The sequence below is a fragment of the Taudactylus pleione genome, unplaced genomic scaffold, assembly GCF_031769625.1.
Source record: "Taudactylus pleione unplaced genomic scaffold, aTauple2 ptg000105l, whole genome shotgun sequence".
Taxonomy (NCBI): domain Eukaryota; kingdom Metazoa; phylum Chordata; class Amphibia; order Anura; family Myobatrachidae; genus Taudactylus; species Taudactylus pleione.
Window position 1 is genome coordinate 11,635,499 of NW_028284507.1, and position 24,547 is coordinate 11,660,045.

Sequence of the window (24,547 nt, forward strand, 5' to 3'; positions counted from 1 at the left end):
AAACTATGCATAATTTGTAGCAGGGATCCTCTTATGTCAAATATATGCTTTTATGTGATACCTCTCTAGTAATTCACTTTGAAATGGTATCTATGCCGTCCGAATGTATTTCTCCTTGTTACTCATTTCACTACATGGGTAACAAAGCTCTACAAAGTAATATTTCACAATGCTAATAACAGCGCCCCAGCATGCTTTCACATTCATTTAAAACACAAATAATAAACGTCTGCCTTTATATTTAACAGACTTTCTTCTTTTCAGTTCCACACTACACACGTTTGCTAAACATCAATGCACCAAACATGGGGTCTATTTACTAAGCCTTGGATGGAGATAAAGAGAAAAAAGAGATAAAGAGAAAGGAGATAAAGTACCAGCCAATCAGCTCCTACCTGCCATGTCACAGGCTGTGTTTGAGAAATGACAGTTGGAAGCTGGTTGGTTGGTCTATTTACTAAGCCAAGGCTTAGTAAATAGACCCCAAACTTCAAACACTTATTGCTGCAGTACATATTTAGCTTGTAATTCCAACATACAGTAATCAGCACTACAGTTGTATAGCAAAGCTCAGCAGCTCGCTCATAGGTTAGTTATAGCTGCCTCAATAACCGATGAGGACAGATTTGCGGGTGTCAACATTTCCACATACAAACTTCTCTTTACACAGCTCACACATAACATTAATCAACCTGCAATACCATTTCATATTGTATTGTACCAGGGTTTCTGATTTTATTTGTTAAAATGTTATGCGATGTTCATGATTTATTAACAGTTGAAGACCTAGTACAGAACCCGCTGCTAATGGGATCTGGGCCTGAGTATAGGTGAAACATCAAGGTTCGATTATACTGTTACGTTTCTTCCAACGGTATAAATGAAACAGAATGTGTTCATTGTAATCTTTACTATTCAGTAAACCCTCGCAAGAGGGATGGTATAATTCTTGTTTCTTTTCCTGTCTGTATACAAAGGAACAACTAGGAGCAATAGCTACAAAGCTGTGGTTTTTGTAAGCCGCCACTTCTCAGCGGGTTGGAGTTGTAATTTAAAAGTAGCCTTAACATTCAGTGTAAAGCATACAACGTTTTACACTGAATGTTAGTGCCACTTTAAATGATCAGCTCCAACCCGCCGAAAAAACGTCAACTTGCAAAAGCCGCTGCTTCATAAATATAGCCGCTAGAGTTCATGTTTTATTATAACGCTGCAGAAACCAGAATGTTTTGATCCAAAAAAAGATTTTACATTTATGTGAATACAGCACCTGGACCATATGGCATACACCCATGTATCCTTAGAGAGCTTAGTTCAGTTATTACTGTCATTATTCAGTATACAGTATTCATAAAGTGATTAAGGTCTCTGCCTGGTAACTATAGATTAGTAGGTTTAGCGTTTATATTTAGAAAGCTATAGCAGAAGCTGTTAAGGAACCACTTTGAGAATACGTTCTAGAAAATATAATCGGGAACAGCCGGCATGGATTTAGAAAATACCAATCTTCTGAAACAAATCTACGTGGAATTGTATGAAGACGTGAGAAAAGTACGACAGAGGGATGTTAATGGATGTTGTTTATTTAAATCTTTAAAAATGGTTGATACTTTATTTTACAGGCGCTTAACGTATAATAGGGGTATTCAATATGGGAGCGAAAACATCGTTTTTGCGTTAATATCGCACCTATGACGTCATTATCGCAGGTTTTACTTTTACACCGTATTCAATTTCAAAGACTTATCGCAGGTTCGAAAAGTCTTTGATAAAAAACGGGGATAACTTTTCACCATTGAATAGGTGTCGAAAAAAAGTGCAGAATTGGGGTTTAAGGGTGCAGGCTTAAAAAAAAATAGCCTGCACCCCTGGGAATGACATTTAAAAAAGAACTGTGTCATAAAAAAGTAAAAAAAAAAAAAAATAGGGACACCCCAAAAAATTTATTTAAAAATTGGGGTGAAAAAAAAAATGGGAAAAAAATGTTTAGAAATAGGTTCAGGGCTATTCTGCAAGTATGCGGCAGGTGTTTTCTAGAATAGATTTATAGCGGCAGGTGCACAATTGCAGAATTATAAAAAACGTACTTTAGGGACATCAAAATATGCTAGTACCCATTTTCATGTACCCTCTTCTGCATCACTTCTTCAATGTCGGGAAAAAACACCTGCTGCGGCTATTTAAATCCCCGACTTTCAATTAAAGGCTAAAATGGGGGTACCCATAGTGCTCCCCCATGTTTTACAACTTTAGGGGGGTCCTACAATTTTTTTTAAGGAAAAATTCGTAACTTTACGCAAATCCATCTTCGCAGGCTCCCGTTTTTGTTAATTTCATATTGAATACGGGGATAAGCGGGCGAGCGCCCGATACTTTAACGCAGGTAAAATCTCCGATATGAAACGTAAACTTCGACAGCGATGTTTACGTTTCATATTGAATACCCCTCTAAGTGTCTTTAGCAACATGTCCAGTGCCATTGCTTCTTTGTAGACTATTAGTCTAGCAAAGAAACCACAATATTTAAGTGGTTAAAAGATGGGTCCAGAGAGCATTTCTCAATGATTCATTCTCTTAACCGGATTATTGTTATAAGTGGTGTACCCATTATCTCCCCAATCTGCACCTAACACTTGGTTGCTAATGCCCTGCTGCTTGTGCTATGCAGCAATGTTTATAAACCATGTCCTTGTCCTGCATTGTTTTGTATTACTATTACTGTTTTTCTCGTGTGCTCATTTATGTACTGTGTAAGGCGCTGCAGAACCTTTGTGGCGCCATATACATAAAGGATAATAATAATCTGTGTTTTGTAACCAATCCTATAATAAAAACGCAGAACATATAATATAAAAGTATTATAATAGAGTCCATACAAGAGCTTATATCCTCCTAGGGGACCTAGTCAGCCCCTTTATAAGAACATTACAGGTATGTACATGCTCTGCTGTATTGAATGCCACCTTACAGAAAGGAAGCATTGGAAATGGAAAAAGTGCAGAGGAGGACAACTAATTTGATCTCTTTTAAGACATAGAAAGTCCAAAGCTAGATATAATAGAGAGGTCCCCTGAGGTTAAAGCAGGATATGATATGTATAAATAAATATATTAAAACCATTTCAGAAAGCTGTTCAGTTTAAGGTTTCCAGAGAGGATACAAGGTCACCCTTGAGGTTGGAAGCAAAGATCTTTAATCTCGAGCTGCAAAAAATGTTCTTTCCTGTAAGAAAAATGAAATTGTGGAAAGCGCCTGCATAAGAACGGATATTAGCAGGCACTGCACATCAGGAACAGGAAGGTTTGGGCATTTTCATGGCAGCTAAAAACATTGCAAATAAAAACATGTAATGGAACTGGCATTGAAAATGCAGACATAATGGGGCTGATTCTGAGGTGGATGCTGCTGCAACCGCATTAGCGTTTTTTGGCGTAGTCGCATGTTATGCTAATGCTAGTATCCTCCCCTCTCTGGTAGACTTCAGTTGCAACCTTGGAAAGCACCATTGGGACTTGCAGCAGCCCCGTGCTTGGTGCAGAATCTTCGTCAGAGTGTGACGTCCAGTGTCAGTCCTGTGACTCTGTGCACACACTGGGGGACGCATGTGCCATGTGACTGTTTAAGGATTTAAACACGTGCAGTCGCAAAATAAAAAAAGCCAACTATGTAATAGGGCAGCACAGACGGTGTAATGGTTAGCATTACTGCCTCATAGCACTGAGGTCATGGGTTCGATTCCCACTACTGTGTGGAGTTTGTATATTCTCCCTGTGCTTGCGTGGGTTTCCTCCGAGTACTCCGGTTTCCTCCCACACTCCAAAAATATACTGGTAGGTTAATTGGCTCCCAACACAAATTAACCGTAGTGTGTATGTGTGTGCATATGTGATAGGGAACATAGGCCCTCATTCAGAGCCGCACGTTACCAACAGTACGCTCGTTGCGTTCCGATGTTGACTAATCGCGCATGCGTCGGTGTTACACTGCGCATGTGCGTACGGCAGATTGCGAGCTTTTTTTCTCTCGTTCCTAAAATAGCGTACAGGAAGTGACATGTCAAATGTGATTGACAGAACAGGGCGTTTTTGGGTGTTGACGGGGGTGGAGATGGAAAAACGCAGGCGTGGCGAGGCGTTTTTGGGGCGTACATACATTAGCAGATGCGAACGTCAAATGTGTTCGGACCGTCTCATACGTCACTGGAACATCCTCTTTCCCTTCAAAATGCTCGCACAGTTTAGGGTCTGGATTACTCGACCACATTGGCGATGGCCTTCTCCTCCGTCCCGGGACTCCACGATGTTGCAGCGATTAATCGTGGGTGGTCACAAAAGCAATTAGTGTTGTATTGAAAATCGGCTTGGTATGTGTTTGGAAAGCAGTTTATTGGGATAGCACAAAACCGTACGCAGGTGGAAATCATACCTGCTAATGTCAGGATTACACAATCAATTGGCGTACATTTTTTGGGGGTTTTTTTGGCCTCAATTTGTTGTTTATGGCCTATTGTGACAATAATGTCATCATGTTTTAATTAGCTCCCCTTTTTTTTTTAATGTGGAATTTGCATCGTTATGTGATTTTTTAAACGTTCCTTCAAGAGGCCTTTTTTTTTCAAAAATGAAATGGTTTTTGTGTCAGTTTTTGCCTTTAGGGCCAGGATTAAATGTAACCCATTTGTACAATAATGTCACAATACAATGTCAGATTTTTATCATAAATTTATTGTTTAAACACAAACCAATTCGCATAATATTTTGTTTACTTTTTTTCTGGCAAAGATACTTTTTAACAAAAATAAATAATCAATAACTGCTAACATAAACGTACAAAAATAAATTAAAAACATTTCACAAGAAAGGAGAGGGAAGTTTCGACCAGAAAGGAATATGAGCCAAGCACAGAAGGAGTGTGGGAAAAGTCACCATTGCTGTCACCGTTTTTTCACCTGTTTGGATGGGGGAGGGTGGGCGCCAGACCGGGTCCGGGATGCCATCGGGCTGGCCTGTCCAGAGGCAGATGTTGTGGCCTCTGGACTAGGCACAGGGCTAGGCACATTTGGAGGATTGGCTGATGTTGTGCCAGAGGTGGAGGATCCTGATGTTCCCGCAGGAAGGGAGGTCGGCTCCACCATGTGCTGGCGAACGAGCTGCTCCAGGGCATCGGCGATGCGGATGTTGGCCCTGGTATTTTCCGCCAGGGCCTGGCCAATGGTCACGTTGGCCACAGCATTTTGCTCCAGGGCCTCAGCCACCCGTATCAGACTGGCGTCCATCCTCTGCAGAATCTCCGTATGGAAATCCGATTTGAAATTGAGTTCTGTGAGGAGGCCCACTGCCTGCGAGGGGGCACGCCCTGGACTGGCTTCTGCAGGGTCCTCAGCCGGATGTACTGGTTCCTCCCCTGCAGAGCCAGCAGAAATTCTGCGGCCAAGGCTTCCCTCTGGAGCAGACTCATCCGCCTGTGTCTCTGTTGGCAAAATGAGAAAAGAGTCACATTAGAATCTACATATTGGCACAATAGCATTTCAGAGTTGGAGACATCACAATACTTACCTGGGCCAACATGAGGAGCCGCAAAGTCTGGCATGTCCGTATCCATGTTGGACACGCCAAACACCTCCACAGGCTGCACACACCCCTGTGCCAGCTCTTCTAAATCCGTCAACTCCAATGACACAGGGGTGGGACCCCCACCTGTCCCCCTTGCATGCCTAGCCCTGTCCGCGAGTTTTTGCTTTAGGCGATATTTGAAGTCGCCCCATCTGTGGGGAAAAATGGAAGGCATTATCCTTTGGTTTAAAATGGGGTTTGTTTTTAGGGGGGGCAAGGGTTTACTTACCGCCGTTTGACATCCCGGGCTAGACGGACATAATCACCCACCCTATTGACAGCAACGGCTACCTCTTCCCACATTCTCCACTTCTGGCTTAGACTCATATTCCTGTCTGCCTGTGGCAGGATGTCCACACACTTCTGTATCAAAACCTCCATCTCCTTTCTTGTGAAATGTGGCTGCCTTTTTTTTTTGCCCGCTTTGGCCGGAATACTGGGCCCAGCAGCCTCTTCCATGTCATCCTCCTCACCTATTTGTGTAAATTTACAGAATTGACAAAATCACAACTTGCCTAATCTTATGTTTCAAATTAATCATTGATACAAAATGCATGAAAGACTTACCGCCTGACTCTTGGGCATTTTTTCCATGGTCTGTCGCCATGTCTGAGGTCCAAACAAGAAATACACCAGAATTAGAATGTGTTTTCGTGACGTATTTATACATGCGTCCTTATTTTGCGGCCGCATCATTGATTGTGCGGCCCTATGATCCCTCCTTAATTTGTGCGGGAAACGTAACACTATTTATGGCTTGGTGTGTCTCAAGTCGAGGTGGCGTTTTTGGATTGTTGGAGGTTATCTTGGCTGGAGTTTATTGATTGCGTAGAAAGGAGTTGGCGGTTGGAGATTCGTTTGTTGGTTAGATTTGCGTTTTTTTTTTCCGTTATCTTTGTTGGTTTATATTTTTGGGACCTCGTTTGTTGATTTGGTAAGTTTTGTGAAGTCTAACTTTTGTTCAATTGTTGTTTCATTGTGTTTCGTATTTATTGAAATTTATGGATCCATAATTTCTTCTATTTTAGATTTTGTTTATTTTCGACCCCAAAGACCTTTTGATTTTGAATCTTAGATATTTGCTCTTGGTAAGTCCATTTTTTATCTTGTATTTGCAAACTAATTAGCGCATTTTTAGTAGTTACTCTTGTGACTTGTATTAGCGAACTAATTAGCGCATTTTTAGTAGTTACTCTTGTGACTTGTATTAGCGAACTAATTAGCGCATTTTTAGTAGTTACTCTTGTGACTTGTATTAGCGAACTAATTAGCGCATTTTTAGTAGTTACTCTTGTGACTTGTATTAGCGAACTAATTAGCGCATTTTTAGTAGTTACTCTTGTGACTTGTATTAGCGAACTAATTAGCGCATTTTAAACAGCTTAATCATCATTCTAACTTTTTGGTGGTTTATCTTTCGCTTTTTGTGCCAACATTTCGACCCGTTTTGATGTACTGTGTTAAATGTCGCTTTGCTGTTTTGCTAAATGGGTGTTTGGCATATTTTAACTTTGGTCTAGCACAAAATTTATAAACAAAAATGCACAGAGTGAAATGTGTCAAGTAATTTTGGTGTTTATTTTCAGTTTGGACGTATCATGACAATACCCCGGCATGTAAGCAGCAATGGATGGTATCATCAAGCTAAGTTGTTTTAATATAGTTTTGGGGTGGGTCAAAAGCCTTACTTTGAAATCTTTGAATTTCAGGTTTATCTGGGGCGGATTGTTCTGGCCATGCTCCCGGAAGCCGACCCACCTCAATCTCATCCCAGGCGTAGGCATCGTAGGCATGCAAGGCCCCAGATATTTCGAACACGTGTCACCCTTTTTGGAATGCCCGATGATGAGGTTTTAAGACGCTACCGTCTACCTCCCAAAATCATCATAGACACTCTCTCATTAATAGAAAGTGATCTTGAGCGGCAAATTGACAGTCCAACAGCAATACCACCACTGACGCAATTTATGGCGGTGTTACATTTCTGTGCCTCAGGATCGTTTCAAACAACGGTGGGAATAGTGGCGGGCATCTCCCAATCCTCCTTTTCCAGGATCCTGAGGGCAGTGATGGAGGCACTTTTCAAGCACCTCCATCATTTTATTCAAATGCCTTTGGATATGGGTGCCCTTAGTGTGGCCAAGGCCAATTTTTACCAAATAGCTGGCTTCCCACACATCATAGGGGTTGTGGATGGTACTCACATACCACTTCAGCCTCCAGCACGGCTGGAGGCAATATTTAGAAACAGGAAACACTATCACTCCCTGAATGTAATGGTGGTATGTGATGCCTCCCTCCAGATCCTGTCCCTGAATGCTAAATTACCAGGAAGTGCACATGACTCCTTCGTCATCCGGCAATCAGGGATATGGCACAAATTAACCAACCTACAAGCTGGTGATGCGTGGCTTCTGGGTAAGTGGAGACCTTTAGTACATAACAATGTTAAGCTTGATACACAGTGTTCCTGATGTCTCTTATTTTTCACAGGAGACAGTGGATACCCTTGCATGTCCTGGCTGCTCACTCCTTATTTGGCTCCCACACCAGGCCCACAAAGTGAGTATAATTCCGCACTTACAGCCACCAGGCAAGTGGTGGAGCGCTGTATCGGCCTTTTAAAAGGCCGATTCAGATGCCTCCACCGCTCTGGTGGCGAGCTCATGTATTTGCCGGATATGGTGTCGAAAATTGTGGTCCTGTGTGGGATATTTCACAACATCGCCATAAGGAGTGGTGTCCCAATGCAGCCAGAGGATGCCTTACCTGAGGATGGCCCCCCCGAGGTTGGTCGGAGGTCAGTATGTGGGGGGGCCATACGCGATGATGTGGTGGCCAGATTTTTTAGGTAAGTTTGACCAAAACTACAGTGTTTATACCTAATGTGTTTGTGTTTGTTTGCGAACATCTAATTTATTTGTATTTTTTTCACCATCTTCTGTTTGTTCACATAATCTTTGGCACTCCAACGCTCACTACTTCCTGCTACCCTTACCAACCCTGGATCTGGTGATTTGGGGCATATATTCTGGAACCCATATCGCAGCGCCATGTTTGTGGAATCATGTTGGCATGGTCCTTCGTCAACCAGTTCTTGATTGTTTTTTTACTTTAAATATTTTATTTGTATGTGTTGTATTTGAGTTTATCACTGTGTTTTTTTTTGAGGGAGTGACCACTTTGATTTCTCATTTATGTTGTGAATAAATGTTTGGAGAGTGAAATGGTCTTCCTTTTTTTGGACGTTAACAGCAAGTGTAACCAGGTTAACACACCTTACATTTGACTAAGGGGTAATCCAGTTCTGACACCAGTTGATGTAAACTGAAATATGTTTTCAGGTTCCCAACCCACACCAAAAGGAAGCCTGTCCAAACCTTTGGATTTGGAAGATTGGCCTAAGCAGCTTGCACACCAACTAGGAACCTGTAAAATGTAGAAATATCTAATTGACACTACACCCAAAAAGGGAAATGACATTGTTACTGTTCTGTGTTTCTTGTGGCTGTTTTACATACAAATACAAAACACAATCTAACTTTTAAAAAAGGGAAATCCTTGCAGGAACAGTCAACTTATGTCAGGGAAAACTATTTTTGTTTTGGAAAAAAAGAATGAGCCAGAACGTATATTCGAAATTAAAAATTTATTTAGAAAACTAAAAAAAACACAAAAAACTACTGGCGAAGGATGCCAGACAGCCGGTCAAGGCCCACAAGAACGCCAATGACATGTAGGCGCATCTGGCCAACACATTCGACCACCTCTTGCCGACGCCTCTGTTCCTCTGTGGGTGAGAAAAGTGTGTGGATTAATAAAACAATAGGGAATCCACATTAAAAAAACAAAAACACAACGAAATCACTCCTAAACCTAAAAAATAGAAACCAAAACAAAAAGGGGGTGCTGCCAAAAATACAAGGCCTATGTACAAATTCCCACAGGTGTGATATGTGTATGTTGAAACCAGCAGGAAGAGGTAAAGGCAAACTGCTAAATCACCAAAAGTAAACCCAAAAATCACGAATAAAGGCACGACACATGATTACATACAAACAGTTTGTGCTTAAAAAAAATGCGAAAGAAAAACATACCGGGAGCCAAAACGGGAGCTCCGGAAGTCCCTCCATGTTCTTCCTCGGAGGAGCCTTCATTCCCCAAAGAACGGGGAGGGGTAATGACGGACTCCGGGGAGGGGGTAATTGGAAGAGGGGTGGGTGGAGGAGAGGGGGAAGTGGGACGGAGGGGAAGGAGGCCTGACAGTTCCGGGAGAGGGTCTTGGAAGGCTGGGGATGAGTGGGGTATAGGGGAAATATTTGGGGTGGAGTGTTGGCTGGGGGTTGGGGATAGTGGCCGGGAACGCCGTCTGGGCGGACGGTGACGGCGTAGTCTTGGCTGTCCACCTAAAATATGTAAAACAAATTGAGGTTAGTTTCTGGCCAAATCCGGGGCCCAAATAAAAAACAAAAAACCACCAACAAAAAACATGCAAATAGGAGTAGAATGAAAAAATCAGAAATAGAGGGAAAACATGCACACGCAGATATGAGGACAAATAATAAATAGGACAGACAGGAAAACATGCACACGCAGATATGAGGACAAATAATAAATAGGACAGACAGGAAAACATGCACACGCAGATATGAGGACAAATAATAAATAGGACAGACAGGAAAACATGCACACGCAGATATGAGGACAAATAATAAATAGGACAGACAGGAAAACATGCACACGCAGATATGAGGACAAATAATAAATAGGACAGACAGGAAAACATGCACACGCAGTTTGCCCCACAAACACAAACATGAAAACCACAATACATAACACTTACTTTCCAGTATCTGCATGCGAAAGCATGCCAGCAAACGGGGCGTTCGCCGTTGCAGGTCTGACCACCTGCGCTCCAGCTGCCCGATGTTGCGGTGTGAACCGAAGGACCGCAGGCGGGACCGTGCCTCCGCATACGCGGAGCGCTTCTGCCGGTTGGTGATGGGTGGAGGCTGGCTGGTGATACGGCGATCCATCACCTCCGTAAGCACCATCAGCTCGCGCCTGGTGAATGCGGAGGCTCTCATGATGGCAATGGTGTTTTTCATACAAAACATTTTTGATAAAGTGTGCAAAAAATTTCTGATTGGCTAATGTATTTTGGAAATTAACAGGAGCAATTTTATTGGTTAGTGTATGAGTCATGTGTTCAACAGGGCCAGAAATCTCTGGAGAGTTATGATAGGCTTGATGCAGTGACATGCGTTTACAAATTTAAATAAAGAAATGAACCCCGGGAAATATGCGGGGATCCACAGCAATAGAACAATTGTTTAATTGTGGTTCACATGTTTTTTGAACAATAAAAGCGAATGTTCCAGCCGTACGTATTCTGCGGGTAAACACAAACACGGACAAGAGTAAAGTTTCTTGCATTGTGTTGAAAAACAAACAAACAATTAAGCTAATTGATACATTGATTGGCATAATACGATTGATGGAGGTAGGCAGAATAAAGGAGCAGGTAATCAACATCTGACAAGGCCACTTCCGGTTTTTACTTGTGCGTGCGTTCCCTTCAAGCCATTTCGGGGATGTACGCTCGCTATTTCACACGCTCGTTAGTTAGAGGAGGGGTCGCCTGAGTTTAGGGAGGAATTTTAGATGCGAACGAAAATACGAGCGAGCCATTGAATTTAAATAATTTTGTACGTACGCCTAACGTACGTGCGCCCGCTTGCGAGTGGGTCTGAATGAGGGCCATAGATTGTAAGCTCCATTGGGGCAGGGACTGATGTGAATGGCTGAATATTCTCTCTGTAAAGCACTGCGGAATATGTGTGCGCTATATAAATAACTGGCAATAATAATAATAATAATAATAATAATCAACATTGCATCGGAGTCAGAATGATCTCCAGTATGTTAAAATAAGGAGTTGTGTGACTTCCAGTATGGGGTCACAAAGAATTATTTCCCCTTCTTAGGGTAAATTGTACCATGGCTGGTTTAATTGAGTTTGGGGTGTATTTGCCTACCACTGGTACAATTTGTTGTTGTTTTCTTTTTTTTCATCTTCACGGACAGTGAGATTGATTCAGATTTGATAATAGAGTAACAAAGAACAAGTAACTGCATCTTGGTAAAGCTATGTTGCACTGCAGGTGGGGCAGAGAGATTTAGATTTGGGAGGGAGGTGTCCAAACTGAAATCTAAATTGCAGTGTAAAAATAAAGCTGTGCAGTATTTGTGGGCAACATGCAAAAACAGCCAGTATTTACCCTGCATGCAAAAAAAATGTATGTATTTGCACCCCTTGCATTGCAAAATGGTTTGCCCAGGTACACAGTTACTTGCTCTATCTTAAGGGCCCCATATATCTACTGGGCAATCCGCTGATTCCCCGAACAGGCCAGAACTGCTCATCCGCTGGTCGGGAATGCTGACCGACGACCATCAATGATCGCCGATCCATAGGGGAATTTGTGAAATTCTACATGTTTAACTAATCACGATCATACACAATCGAGTCACATAATTATGACCACCAGCTAATAGCCAGAGTAACCGCCGTGTGCAGCACAGACAGCAGCTAGAGGGGCTGGGAGTGACTCAATAAGATGCTGGTAGGTTGGCACAGGTATCTGGAGCCATGCTGACTGCAGTGCATCCCACAGCTGCTGGAGGGTGTTTGTTCTCGGATGTTTCTCGCCAGACACGCCAACGTCCATCCGTTCGATGAAGCAGAAAACATGACTCATCGGAGAAGACAATCCTTTGCCAATCAGTGGAGGTCCAATTCCGATACAGACATGAAAATGTAAACCTTTTCCGCCAATGCACCTTCGGTAGCATATGTGCAGTGACATTTGTTTGCTTCGGAGCCCCATACGCAGCAGGGTTCGCTAAACTTTCGTTTTATTAACACGTCTGGTGGCCCCCAGGTTCATTTTGACTGTGAGCTGCTCCACTGTAGCATGTCGGTCAGCCCTCACGTACCTTCGTAGCCGAGGTTCACCACTCACATCAATGGCACGCGGTGCTCTGCAGCTTCCACTTCGGTTGTTCGCAATGGTGCCATTTGTCCAGTTACGATACACCTTCACCACAGCAGCACGCGAATAGTTCACAAACTGCGCTGTTTCAGAAATACTGCCACCCTTGGTCCGAAAACCAAAAATCATCTCTTATTGCAACTCAGAAAAATCGCCACTTTTACCCATGACAGCAACGAGTGATATGTGTGCAGACGGCCTAACGCACACCTTATATACCCACCAAGCTAGCACACGGCACATGACGTACTTCATGGGCTACGCGCTGCCGACGTCAAATGCAGGAGGTGGTCATAATAATGTGACTCGACTGCGTATTTTGATCGTGATCGGCAAAACAAACATGTTGGATTTCACTGATGCACCGACCCCAGTGTCTGGGGTTCGACGAATTGGCCCAATCTGTCGCTAGTGGGGTCCTTTACTTTAATCCCAAATCTACATCAGGTTCATTGTTTTTATTCAACCTAAACAACTATTAATTATAATGAAAATTAAATTGCTCCTTGACCTGCACCACAAGGATAAGAGATTTATTTGGTCTTCTAATGGAGAAATGTGAATTGCACCTGTCAGCTGCACATACTGAAGACTTGTATGATAACTATTGCGGCGCACACGAAAGCCAAAAAATTAAGAAATAAATAGGGTATACTGTTTACTGTAGCTATAGACAAAAGGTGGGGATTAATATAATATCCAGTGCAGTAGTTATTTTAGGCAATCAAACTGAACCATAAAGCAATATCACCATCTGGATAAAAGTGACACCTTCTCTGATATGGTTCTCATCTCAGTAATGCGGAGGTTTCCTCAGGAAACGTATGTGTAATCCATTCTGGTCCTCCTCGCATATAACTCCACCATAAGAGGCAAATAGTAAAATAGTAAAGAATGATGTTCTTTGTCTTAAACCAAAATATTATGTAATTACTCACCTAGACTCAGTCAGAGAATACTATAAATAGCACTGTACATGTCAGTTCACTTCTTGATATTTAAAAGTGTATTTATTAGTAATAGGTGGTGGTCCACAGGTCACAAGTCTCAGTGGAGACACAAATTAGAAGAAATTAAAACATTTAAAAAATGCAAAAAGATAAAATATTGAAAATATTCCCTTCAACTGCTTCTACTTGTTCCATTAAGCTGTAATCGCTTCCCACGGGCAGTTGAGGGTGGAATGAGGGTTCCCTGACCGAGCTACTCTAGGCAGCACAAAATGGAGTCATGCATTATATAATTTGAACCCAGAGCCGGCCCTAACTAGTTTGATGCCCTAGGCAAGATTTTGGGTGGTGCCCCCTGGCACCAACTATAGTTCCGCCTCTAAGCCTGCACCCCTCTCCAAGCACAGCACCAATAAACCAGCAGTACAGATCACAGCAGCAGCCATCATCCCTCACCCATTGCAATCCTCATCCACAGAGCTGTAACTAGACATTTTAGTGCCCTGAGCCATTTTTGTTACTGGCCGCTACCCCCGCTGTCTCTGCTCCCCAGTCCCGCTGCTGTCGGCTGTACGAGCTACCATCTGATCAGAGCTGAACTGAGAGCTCCAATCACATTAGGACAGCAAGAGCAGAGGTGTGTCCGCCTGTCCAGGTCCCATCATTGCCCACTTTCAAGCTGAGTTGGCCCTAGGCTTGGAATGCATGCCCCTAGGCATTTGCCTCATTTGTCTATTCCTAGGGCCGGCTCTGTTTTGAACCACAACATTCTTCAGGGATGGCAATGGGGCCTAGCGAGTTGATAGGCTGAATTCTGATGAATATTGGTTCAGTCCATAAAATTGCTGCGTACCCTGGGTGGAGATGACAGATACATGAATGATAGTTCAGATTTATATTGTGCAACCGAACTACTCCGTTGTTGTCCATAAACAAGGTTTGTCTGTGTATTCTATGGTAAACCATTATTGGCATTATTTATGTAATTTACCATACCTTTGTAAATATGAGCAAACCTATGTTGGGTCCTCATGGGTACTATGGGGTCTATGTACTAAGCCTTGGAGAGAGAGAAAGTGGATGGAGATAAAATACCAAAGACTCTTAGGGCCTCACTACAAGACGGGGCGGCTGTGGATTGTGATTGACAGCTCACCCCATTTTGTAGGCATGCAGGGGGGGTGGCTGGACAAACGGAGGAAGGAACGCCTCCTGAAGGAACGCCTCCGTTTGTGGGCGGCCCTACTGACATCACCAGTGATGTCAGTAGTGAACTTCCTGCTAGTAGAGCAGGAAGTTCACTGGGGCTTGCGGTGGACCACAAGGGTCTCGTCGCAAGCCCGATGGTCGCAATAATCGCGACCATCGCCAGGCCACCCGCTAAAGCTGTTGATGGTCACCCACAGCTTAGCGAGCGGCCTGGAGGCTGGTGACAAAAAAAAAACGCCCCGCCCTGATTCAGAGCGAGCGCTTGCAAATAGCGAGCGCCTCTGAATCAGGGCCTTAATCCTTACAGCTTTACCTACACAATTACTATCTGGAGTACACAAGAGCACAAACAACTTAAAGTGGCATGTCATTCTATTTTGTTAGCTTACATATCAGGTATACTTCTACGGAAAGTACAAACTCTGTCACACAAAATATGTCCATTTACTATGCAAGGTACGTGTACGCAGGTGGCATTTTACTTCCCTTCGGTATCTCTTGCATACGTCTGTACAGGAAGTACATGCATGTAGTGGGGAAAAATGGAAACTCTTGGTTAATTGAATCATGTTGGAAATAAGGGCTTTCACACAGGTGTGGCTCATGTGTTAAAAAAATAAGGAGTATCCCCAGCACGGGTAGGGGCATGTACAGTATACAAATGTAATACTTGGCTGCCCTGGTTGCCTATAAATAGCTGCAACAGATGACTTTGAAAGAAGAATGGTTGGGTGTCTTTAACATGAGGTTCAGTGGCCAAGACTGTTCTACTGTTTTACGAGCAACGGTGTCTAAGGTTATGTCAGTATTGGAATTAGATGGAAAAACATAATCAGCAAAGAGCAACAGTGGCAGAATAATATGAGTTGAAATGGAAGACAGTTTAATCAAACACAGTTCAATGAGAACTCCACAAGGCAGGTAATCAATAGTCAGGTTATGATTTCAATTGGCCCAAGATCACAGTCTATGGACTACTGAGCAGCTAAGGAAGGTGATATGGTCACATAAATTATCCTACACCATGTACTCAACAAATGCACATGGTACCAACCGAACGAACTCTGTAGCTCTGAGTTCTTGTTTCCAACAGTGATAGCCTCTGGTGGTTCTGTAATAATGTGTGAATTTTCCTGGCCTTTCTTGGGTGCAGCCATTCCCTTAGAGGGCAAAGTCAATGTTTATCACTGTTTTACAGGCATTGAGTGATGAAACCATGTTTCATCATTTCTTTCTTGAAGGCAATGGGTGTATTACAGGATGATAATGCCTATGTCCACAGGGCACGTAGGTGGGCCATAATAACTTGATGACCATGCTACTAATACTATCCATATGTCATAGCATTCTCAGTTACTAGATTAGCTAGAAGGACTCAGTGCCATGGTGCATACAGGCTTTACTGGCCATATGTGGTAGCCCAATGCCCTACTATTTCATTTTAATATTGGTGTTTCCAGATTTTCTCACTGCCTGTACTTGCACCATAAGGGTTGTATTGGGCAGCAGAATAAAATGTAAGAAGACCTGGTGGATATAAGCTAATGATTGTTTGATGTCTATTTTTAGATGTATTATCTGTGCACAGATTAATTAGGTCTCGTTTTCTTCTAGCTAATAGGTCTCTTGATTTTGTGCATTGGCATATATGCAGAGAGTGAACGGCGGAGATATCAGACATTGGAAGGGATCTTCCTGGCGCCAGCCATCATCTTGCTTCTCCTCGGCATCCTGATGTTTGTGGTCTCATTTATTGGGATGGTTGGATCCTTAAGAGACAATTTATTGCTTCTCAAAATCGTAAGTTGGTTAAAACTTTAGACACAATAATAAATATTGTTGATGTCATTTGGTATATATATGATATTAAAGCATTTTGATCTTGACCCCGACACTGGTCTCCAGTATTTGTTCACACTCCTAAAATACCTATTTTTTAAATACAGCATGGTCGGGACTCATTGTATTGGCTTTTAGAATATTATTTTCTGTTTACCTAATGGCTTCCCAGTCTTATGTACATAACATAACAAACTCTGCCCACTTAAGTCTACATCCAAGGTGGAATGCATAACTTAGAGGTGATCTTTCAAAAGATGATGATGACTGCAAAGAGACAGAGTAGTCCTCATTTGACTCACCTGGATATTATTGTACACTCTTCTCTACCAGTAATGGAATGCCAGTGACGTGAGCAATCACATGACCGCTTCCATGCATAGAGTGGTTGCTAAGTTCTACTGCCATTCATGTTCTTAGTACCCAACATCTTATGGTGCGTACACACTAGACGATATGCTCCCTGAGCGATGTCGTCTAGTGTGTCCCCGGCAGGGTGTGCTCAATGTCGCTCATGACATTGAGCACACCCACTGAACGATATCATTAATGATATCGTTCAGCGCCGGGCTCTCTTCCCCCATTCCCCAACATGCACAACCTGACGACATCGTCAAGTTGGCCTGCATGTTAACCCGATGAACGATGATGACGAACGACCCGCGGGATTGCGCATCGTCATTATCGTTCATCGTTTTTGTGATAAAAATGGGCGATAAAGTGGACGACTGAACGATATCGTTATCGTTCAGTCGTCCACTTTAATCGCCCAGTGTGTACCCACCATTAGTCATTTGGTTCTTGAAAGATGTTTATTATGTCCACAGTAAAGAAAAACAAGTAATGATAGTAATTGAGGTGTGGCTATTCAAATATTAAAATTCTGGTAGCGACATCTATCGAATTTGAATGGGCAGCACACACTGGGCGATAGATCGGCCGTCTAATTGAACATATTTAAAGACATATCATGGGCGTGTCGGCGGGTGTGTAGCAGCAATATATCTGTTGAACGGCATCGTCTGAGTCGATGGGCGATTGCTGTAAATGCCAGCCCAGTTATGACGTCAGGTACAAGACATTGGCCCGATGATTGGTAAGTGTGTATGCACTTACCAATCGTCAAATAGGATGGCTGATCAGCAGGATGGCCGATCCGTCGTCCTAGGGCATACCCAGCTTAAGTGTAGACACATCCTTTTAATAAATACTTTTTATATGCAGTAATTCTGTTATGAGATATTAATTAATTATAAAATGTTTGCAATTGTAATTCACTTAAGGGGCTTGCGAAGACTTTTGAGTTCATTTTTGATCGTTTTCCTTTACTTAGTGAAGGCAGAACGCAGATGAATATGTGGAGTACCTCATACAATTAACATGATTTTCCTCTCTCCTGTGATCTGGAAACAGGAGGGACCTAAATGCTAAAATGTCAACTACAATTTTATCTCAGTAAACTATGGCCCTCATTCAGAGCCGTACGCTCTGAGCAGAGCGCACGCTCTGAATGAGGGCCGGCCTCCATGAAAATGGAGCGTCCTTCTGGACGCTCGTATAGCTGTGGGTCACCACCCACAGGCTATACGAGCGTGCATTTTGATGGCCGCGATGGTCGAGACCATCGCGACCATCGAAATTGCAAGTCGGAGCCTGCGGTTGAGGTTTTCAACTGCAAGCTCCGGAGTGATTTTGGCTCTATCAGAGCCAAAATCACTCCCACTGACATCACTAGTGCTTTTGACGGGAGGCGTTCCCGTGGGAACGCCCCCGTCAGGGAGGCACGCCCCCGGCACGCCTACCAAAGGGGGCGTGCTGTCAATCAACATTGACAGCACGCCCCCTTTGATCGGACACAACGAGCGAAGGACTTTCCTTCGCTCGTCGCGTCTGGCGCATGCGCACGACGGAGCTCCCTCCGTCGTGCGCATGCTCAGTCCAGAACATCGACCCACTTGCGAGCGGACAGCCGCTCGCGAGTGGGTCTGAATCAGGCCCTATGTGTCCTACATAATAAATGTCAAGAAATCAGAATTCAGACTGTCAAACACAAGTCTCTTTAACTATGTTTAATGTTCATCTGAACACATAGAGTTTTGGTTCACCCTGTTTTACTTCTAAACTCCATTGCTCTTGGTGCATACAGTATGTGACTCTCCGGAAACTAGGATGAATATAACTTAGAAGAAGAAGAGGCTTCAGCCAACCTGTGGTGACACTCGTCCATGAGCCGACAACAGAGTACTTTTGTGAGAATACTTGTCCCCGAGAGCTTGTTTCCTCCGGTGTAGAGTAGTTCCTGTAAACTCAATCACAGTATGGAGCATTTAAGTGTGGTAATACAATCACCGCCTCAGTTTACCTGGAAATGATCAATTATTCATAGGCTAACCTTGCGCTCCACTGACAACATGTAGATGAAATGGTTTGCCCTCAAGAGCATTTACATTTTTTTAGCGCACAGATTTTTCTTGTTTGCATAATTTTTTATTTCTTGAGGGATTTCATGTGAAGGATGTAAGGATGGCTTTGTTTAAGCAATGAGGTTTTTCAATGTAAAATCACAAATGGCTTATGCATTATACAGCACTACAGCGTCTTTTCATAAAGGAGCTTAAACGTAATATTTTGGTTGTTATTTTGTTCCTGTAAAATGTGCCTGCATTCATTATTCAAAGATGGAGACAGAAAGTGGCGTATTGTTCTCGTGTTTTTGTATCTTTGCGAAGAGGTGGATCGGGGATACGCTAAAAATTTTAGTGCTTTTTTTTTCATTCAAAAAGCTTTCATCAGCATATATTTTATACTTCTAATAATGTTTTATGCTCACGTAGTGCTGGCAATTTTACCTTGTTCTTTATGCGTGTTTACATTTTTGAAGGCACATTTTCTACTCTCAGTCAAATAGAAGCCAAGGGAAAGGTATAATTGCTTTCTAAGCAACATTGCCATTTGTACAGAGCATAGCGCAAATCCATCCATATTTAAGATATTTAGCACGAGGTGTTGACAGGTGATGCAGCAAGTTATTGCAATGTTTGTGTGGCCAGTATTGAAGTCACAGGCAGAGATGATAAGACGATTGTTTTTAATCCTTCCATTATGCTAAATAACTTAACCACTAACTAGTAATAAACACTCAAACACTTATGTGGAATTAAGAGGACACAGCCGAAATTTATTGATCAGATTGCAATTGTATTGCACGGCCCAGCAATCGCATATGACTAAATAAGAAGAGGATCCCAGCCCAACGTAAACTGGCCTGAGGCAGTACCACTTGATAGCGTAATCGTTCAATCTATCAATAATCGTGCACAAATTGGGTATGAAAATGTCAGAAAATGACCAGCGATGTGCGCTCCCACTGGTCGTTTCCGACATCAATCTTCAACCGAACATGCTGGTCAATCTACTGATAACAATAGATTGCCCATGTTCCGAGATGAGGGAGGGTGCCTGCATTGAACGACATATCGCTCAGTGTAGGCACTGCAGGGGAAGAGGAATGACTGTATGATTACAATGTTGTAATTGTACTGTCGTTCCACTATCTGCTAGTGGATACGCACCTTTAGACAGGGATGCTGATGGTAGTGAGGGAGAGGAAGTACTTAAGTTTGGGCTTGCCACAGGGAGAGGAGTGGCCAGGGATTTGGTGAACTTGGTTTATAGGTAAGTCTTCACACTGCAAAATAGTGGAGGGTGACTGTGCAGACCAGTAGCAGAGAGCTTGCAGCTTCCTATTGGCTCACACACTCATACACCCTTACACTGTATATACAGTGCCTTGCAAAAGTATTCACCCCCCTTGGCTTTTTACCTTTTTTGTTACATTACCTGTAATTTTTTATTTATTTTGATCTGAATTTTATGTGATGGATCTGTACAAAATAGTCTAGTTTGGTGAAGTGAAATGAGAAAAATATATATAAAAAAGAATCTTTATAAATAAATCAGCAGCGGGGACTGGGAAACTGATTCAAATCGAGGGAAAGATGAATGCTGCTAAATACAGGGATATTCTTGAGCAAAACCTGTTTCAGTCTGTCTGTGATTTGAGACTGGGATAGAGTTTCACCTTCCAGCAGGACAATGACCCGAAGCATACTGCTAAAGCAAGCATTCGCTATGATTTACTGCCGGCAGCGGCAGCCCGACAGAGGAGGAAATTCCAATCGTCGTAAAGGTAAGTATAAACTAACCTAATTCTACCCCTAACCCTCCTTTAGGGTGCCTAACCCTAACCCCCGCCCCCTGTGCCTAACCCTAATCCCCCCTCTAAGTGCCTAAACCTAACCCTCCCGCCTAAACCTAAGTCCCTCGGGGGTGCCTAACCCTAACCCCCCCTTTCCCTAGCCTGACCCTAAATTCCCGGGGGGGTGCCTAACACTAATTCCCCCCCGGGAGCCCTAAACCTATATCCAAAGCGACTTGCAGCTGTAATTGCCGCAAAAGGTGGCTCGACAAAGTACTGACTTTAGGGTGGTGAATAGTTATGCACGCTGAAGTTTTCTGTTATGTTGTCCTAAATGTTGTTTGATTCACAAAATAAAAAAAACACAACTTCACAGTTGTAGGCATGTTCTGCGAATGAAATGATGCACAATCCATTTTAATTCCAGGTTGTGAAGCAACAAAACCTGAAAAATGCAAAGGGGGGTGAATACTTTTGCAAGGCACTGTAGCAGATAGGAAGCAGGACCTGGAAAATATGCCTCACTGGACTGTTCCTGATACTACACTGATAGTGTTGGGAGGTGGCAAATCCAGAGTATTGGGGGAGCACCCCTTTCTCAATAAGACTAGCAGACTGCAGTCTACTTCTCATATATGTTAATTATGCAAATCCATTTTTATTTATACATAATTTAAATGCCATTGCTTAGTCTAAAGGTCACTTGGTAGCTGAGGAGAGTACTTCCGCTGCATTGCCAGCTTCTGTATTCAGAAGACAAAATAGGATAATTAGTAATACACAGTATTCCAGAAACATAGTCAACAAATTGCATCATTGTTGCAAAAACATAAGAAATGTACCTGTGCAGTTGTACATTTAAATATTTTATATATATATATATATATATATATATATATATATATATATATATATATATATATATATATAATGTGTGTACATAAGCTGGCTGATGATGTGTGTAGTGAGTACATTATTATGCACCCGGTGATTGGTTCATAACTGTCCATGAGCAGCAGTCATTTCATTCTGATCTGAAAAATGCTGAGCTCTGAGAGCAGAATGGGTTATTGGAGATGAATGATAGGATGGTCCTGTAGCTCCTTACATGCCAATAATCCAAAGGGTGAAAACATTGGAGCAAAAATGTTAAAGACCTCACAACTGTCCACATGGTCGACAATAACCATGTTGACATTAGAATTCCGACGTGGTCAGACTGTCGACAGCACCAAGCCAATATCCTCAGAGTGGCGACATGGTCAGCCATGCGAAAATTTCGACATTCTAAGGAAGAGTTAGGCACCACCAGGAGTGTTAGGGTTAGGCTGCAGGGGGAGGTTAGGTTTCGGTTGCGGGTGGGGAGGTTAGGGTTAGGCACTAGGGGGACGGACTGCTAGGTGTAGGGAATAGGGCTAGTGGGGCAATACTTCAAAAAGCTGCTGGTCCTTCAGAGGCCTGATGAGGAAATGACGGTCACATGACCACTGGGTCCCGGAAGCCATGCTTCAGACGCTGGGAGAAGGTAAGACACCACTAGACCACCAGGGACGGTTTGTCAGCAGTTGATATTGTCGACATATCATCCGGGTACACATGATCACTGTTAACAAATCATACCACACCCTCCAATTCTGTATGCATTTTCAGGAGGTGACCTATCTGAAAGTTTGTCTCTGTCTGGATCAGGTGTGTGACTTATTTTTGTTAGTGTTTTTGCCTTCAAATTTTGGGAGTTTTTTGATTTTGGGATCTACTTGATTGCTTCTACTTTACTCAGGGCCTGATTCAGAGATGTACATTCATCCAAGGATGAACGCACATCTCCGATGGTTAGGGGTCTGCGTCTGCACAGGACCCATTCTGCGCATGTGCACAACAGGTCCTGCGATCTCGCTTTCAAACCCCCCAAGTGGCTGCATGATTGACATGCTGTAGCATTTTGGGGGCAGAGCGGAGGTGTGCCTGGTTGCCGTTCCCAGAAAAACAGAGGTGTGTTACCTCTGTTTTCCGGGAGGGACGAGGCCAGGGTCTGCGTCTGCGAATGCAGATTCTTGGCCACAAAGCACTGGCCATGCTGCGGGAAGCTTCAGCACCCGCAGCCTGAGCAAAGGAGCAACTGGTCGCAATGGTCTCGATGGTGATCTCAGCCTGTGATGTCGGTCGCAAACGCAACAAGGAGGCGTCTGACACCTTCTTCTGCTTTTGCATCAGAGATGGACGGATTTTCACAGCTGCTTGTGTGCGGCTCTGCAAATTCGTCCATCTCTGAATCGGGCCTCAGTCCACAAATGGGTGTGTTCAAGTTGGCCTCAAACCTATTGTCTGTTTCTCATTCCCCTTGATGTATTTACTGTAGCTTTACACCGAAAGTCTGTTCTAAATAAGAGTCGGAATGTTGGCACATCTCTGCCCCAGACTCTGTGATATTCACAAAGACTAAAATCTAGAAAAAGTCAATTTCAAACCTTAGCAAAATTGTTATTTTTATAGCTGCTATTCCATATAGTCCTGGTATAAATACCAGTTGGTCACTGATCTCGGGCACTCTCCTGTTAATTCCCAGGAGCTGAATACATCTCAAAGTTCACTTTGTCCAGTGAGCAAATATAAGGAGACATGTATCAAACCTTGGAGAGAGATAAAATATCAGCCAATCAGCTTTTACCTGTCATTTTACAGGCTGTTTTTGAAAAAAAATGACAGTTAGGAACTGATTGATTTGTACTTTGAGGGAGATGTATCAAACCTTGGAGAGAGAGAAAGTGGAGAGAGATAAAGTACCCACCAATCAGCCCCCAACTTTCATTTTCCAAGGCTTGGTACATCTCGCCCTCTATCTCTCTGCACTTTGGGGTCTTTTCACTAAGCCTTGGAGAGAGAGAAAGTACCAACCAGTCACTTTACAGAGTGTGTTTGAAAAAATGACAGGAGCTGATTGGTTTGTACTTTATCTCTCTCCATTTTCTCTCTCTCTCCAAGGTTTAGTGAATATACCCCTTTATCTCTATCCAAGGTTTGATACATCTCCCCCGCAATCACTGCACATACAGTGTTGTGTGTTAAAATCCTATTCAATTATAGGAGCTTGTTATTAATATGGCATCTTTCAAATTAGTTCATAATAGTATAGTAAGTACTACAGAAATGTGTCTCACTTGTTAGAAAATACCAATTTAGCCCTGATATACAGGTATATGCTTCGTCCTCATCTATAGAAACTATGTTCTAAAAAAAAAAAAAAGAAATACACAACCCCTTTGTTTGTGTAGGAAAGGGCCACACAACTCGTGTAGATTTGGACCTACATCCATTTTAGTTGTGTAAATGTGCATATTGCGTTTGTGTACTCGTACGTCTGTGTTGAGTTTTTTTATTTTTACATCTTACACTTACGACCCTATAGGACTAGAGTGGAGAAAAGGGGAAGGGGTGGGAGGTGGGCAAGAGTAGGGCAAGTACAGTGACTGAGATAGACCAGTACACAGTTGCAGATAAACCTGATAGTACTTAAATCAACAATGTAGAAGTATTGGGTATTATTTCAACAGGGTTGATAGGGACTATATAATATGGGGGGCAATTGGATCTGTTGTACCAGGATTTACTCCCTAACCCCATCCTATGCACATTTGCTTTTGCAAAGTAACTTGCACCACAGCATCTCCTTATCGCCATATAACC

General features: G+C 42.9%; 1 protein-coding gene across 2 annotated transcripts in view; it reads left to right on the top strand.

Moving 5' to 3' along the window:
• Positions 1-24,547, top strand: part of LOC148525572 (tetraspanin-15-like) — a 240,495-nt gene that overhangs the window by 81,174 nt on the left and 134,774 nt on the right. For both annotated transcript variants that reach the window (XM_088470889.1, XM_088470888.1), the window contains exon 2: positions 16,441-16,626. In XM_088470889.1, the coding sequence (XP_088327015.1) occupies positions 16,441-16,626 (186 nt within the window). The remainder of the gene's footprint in view (positions 1-16,440; positions 16,627-24,547) is intronic.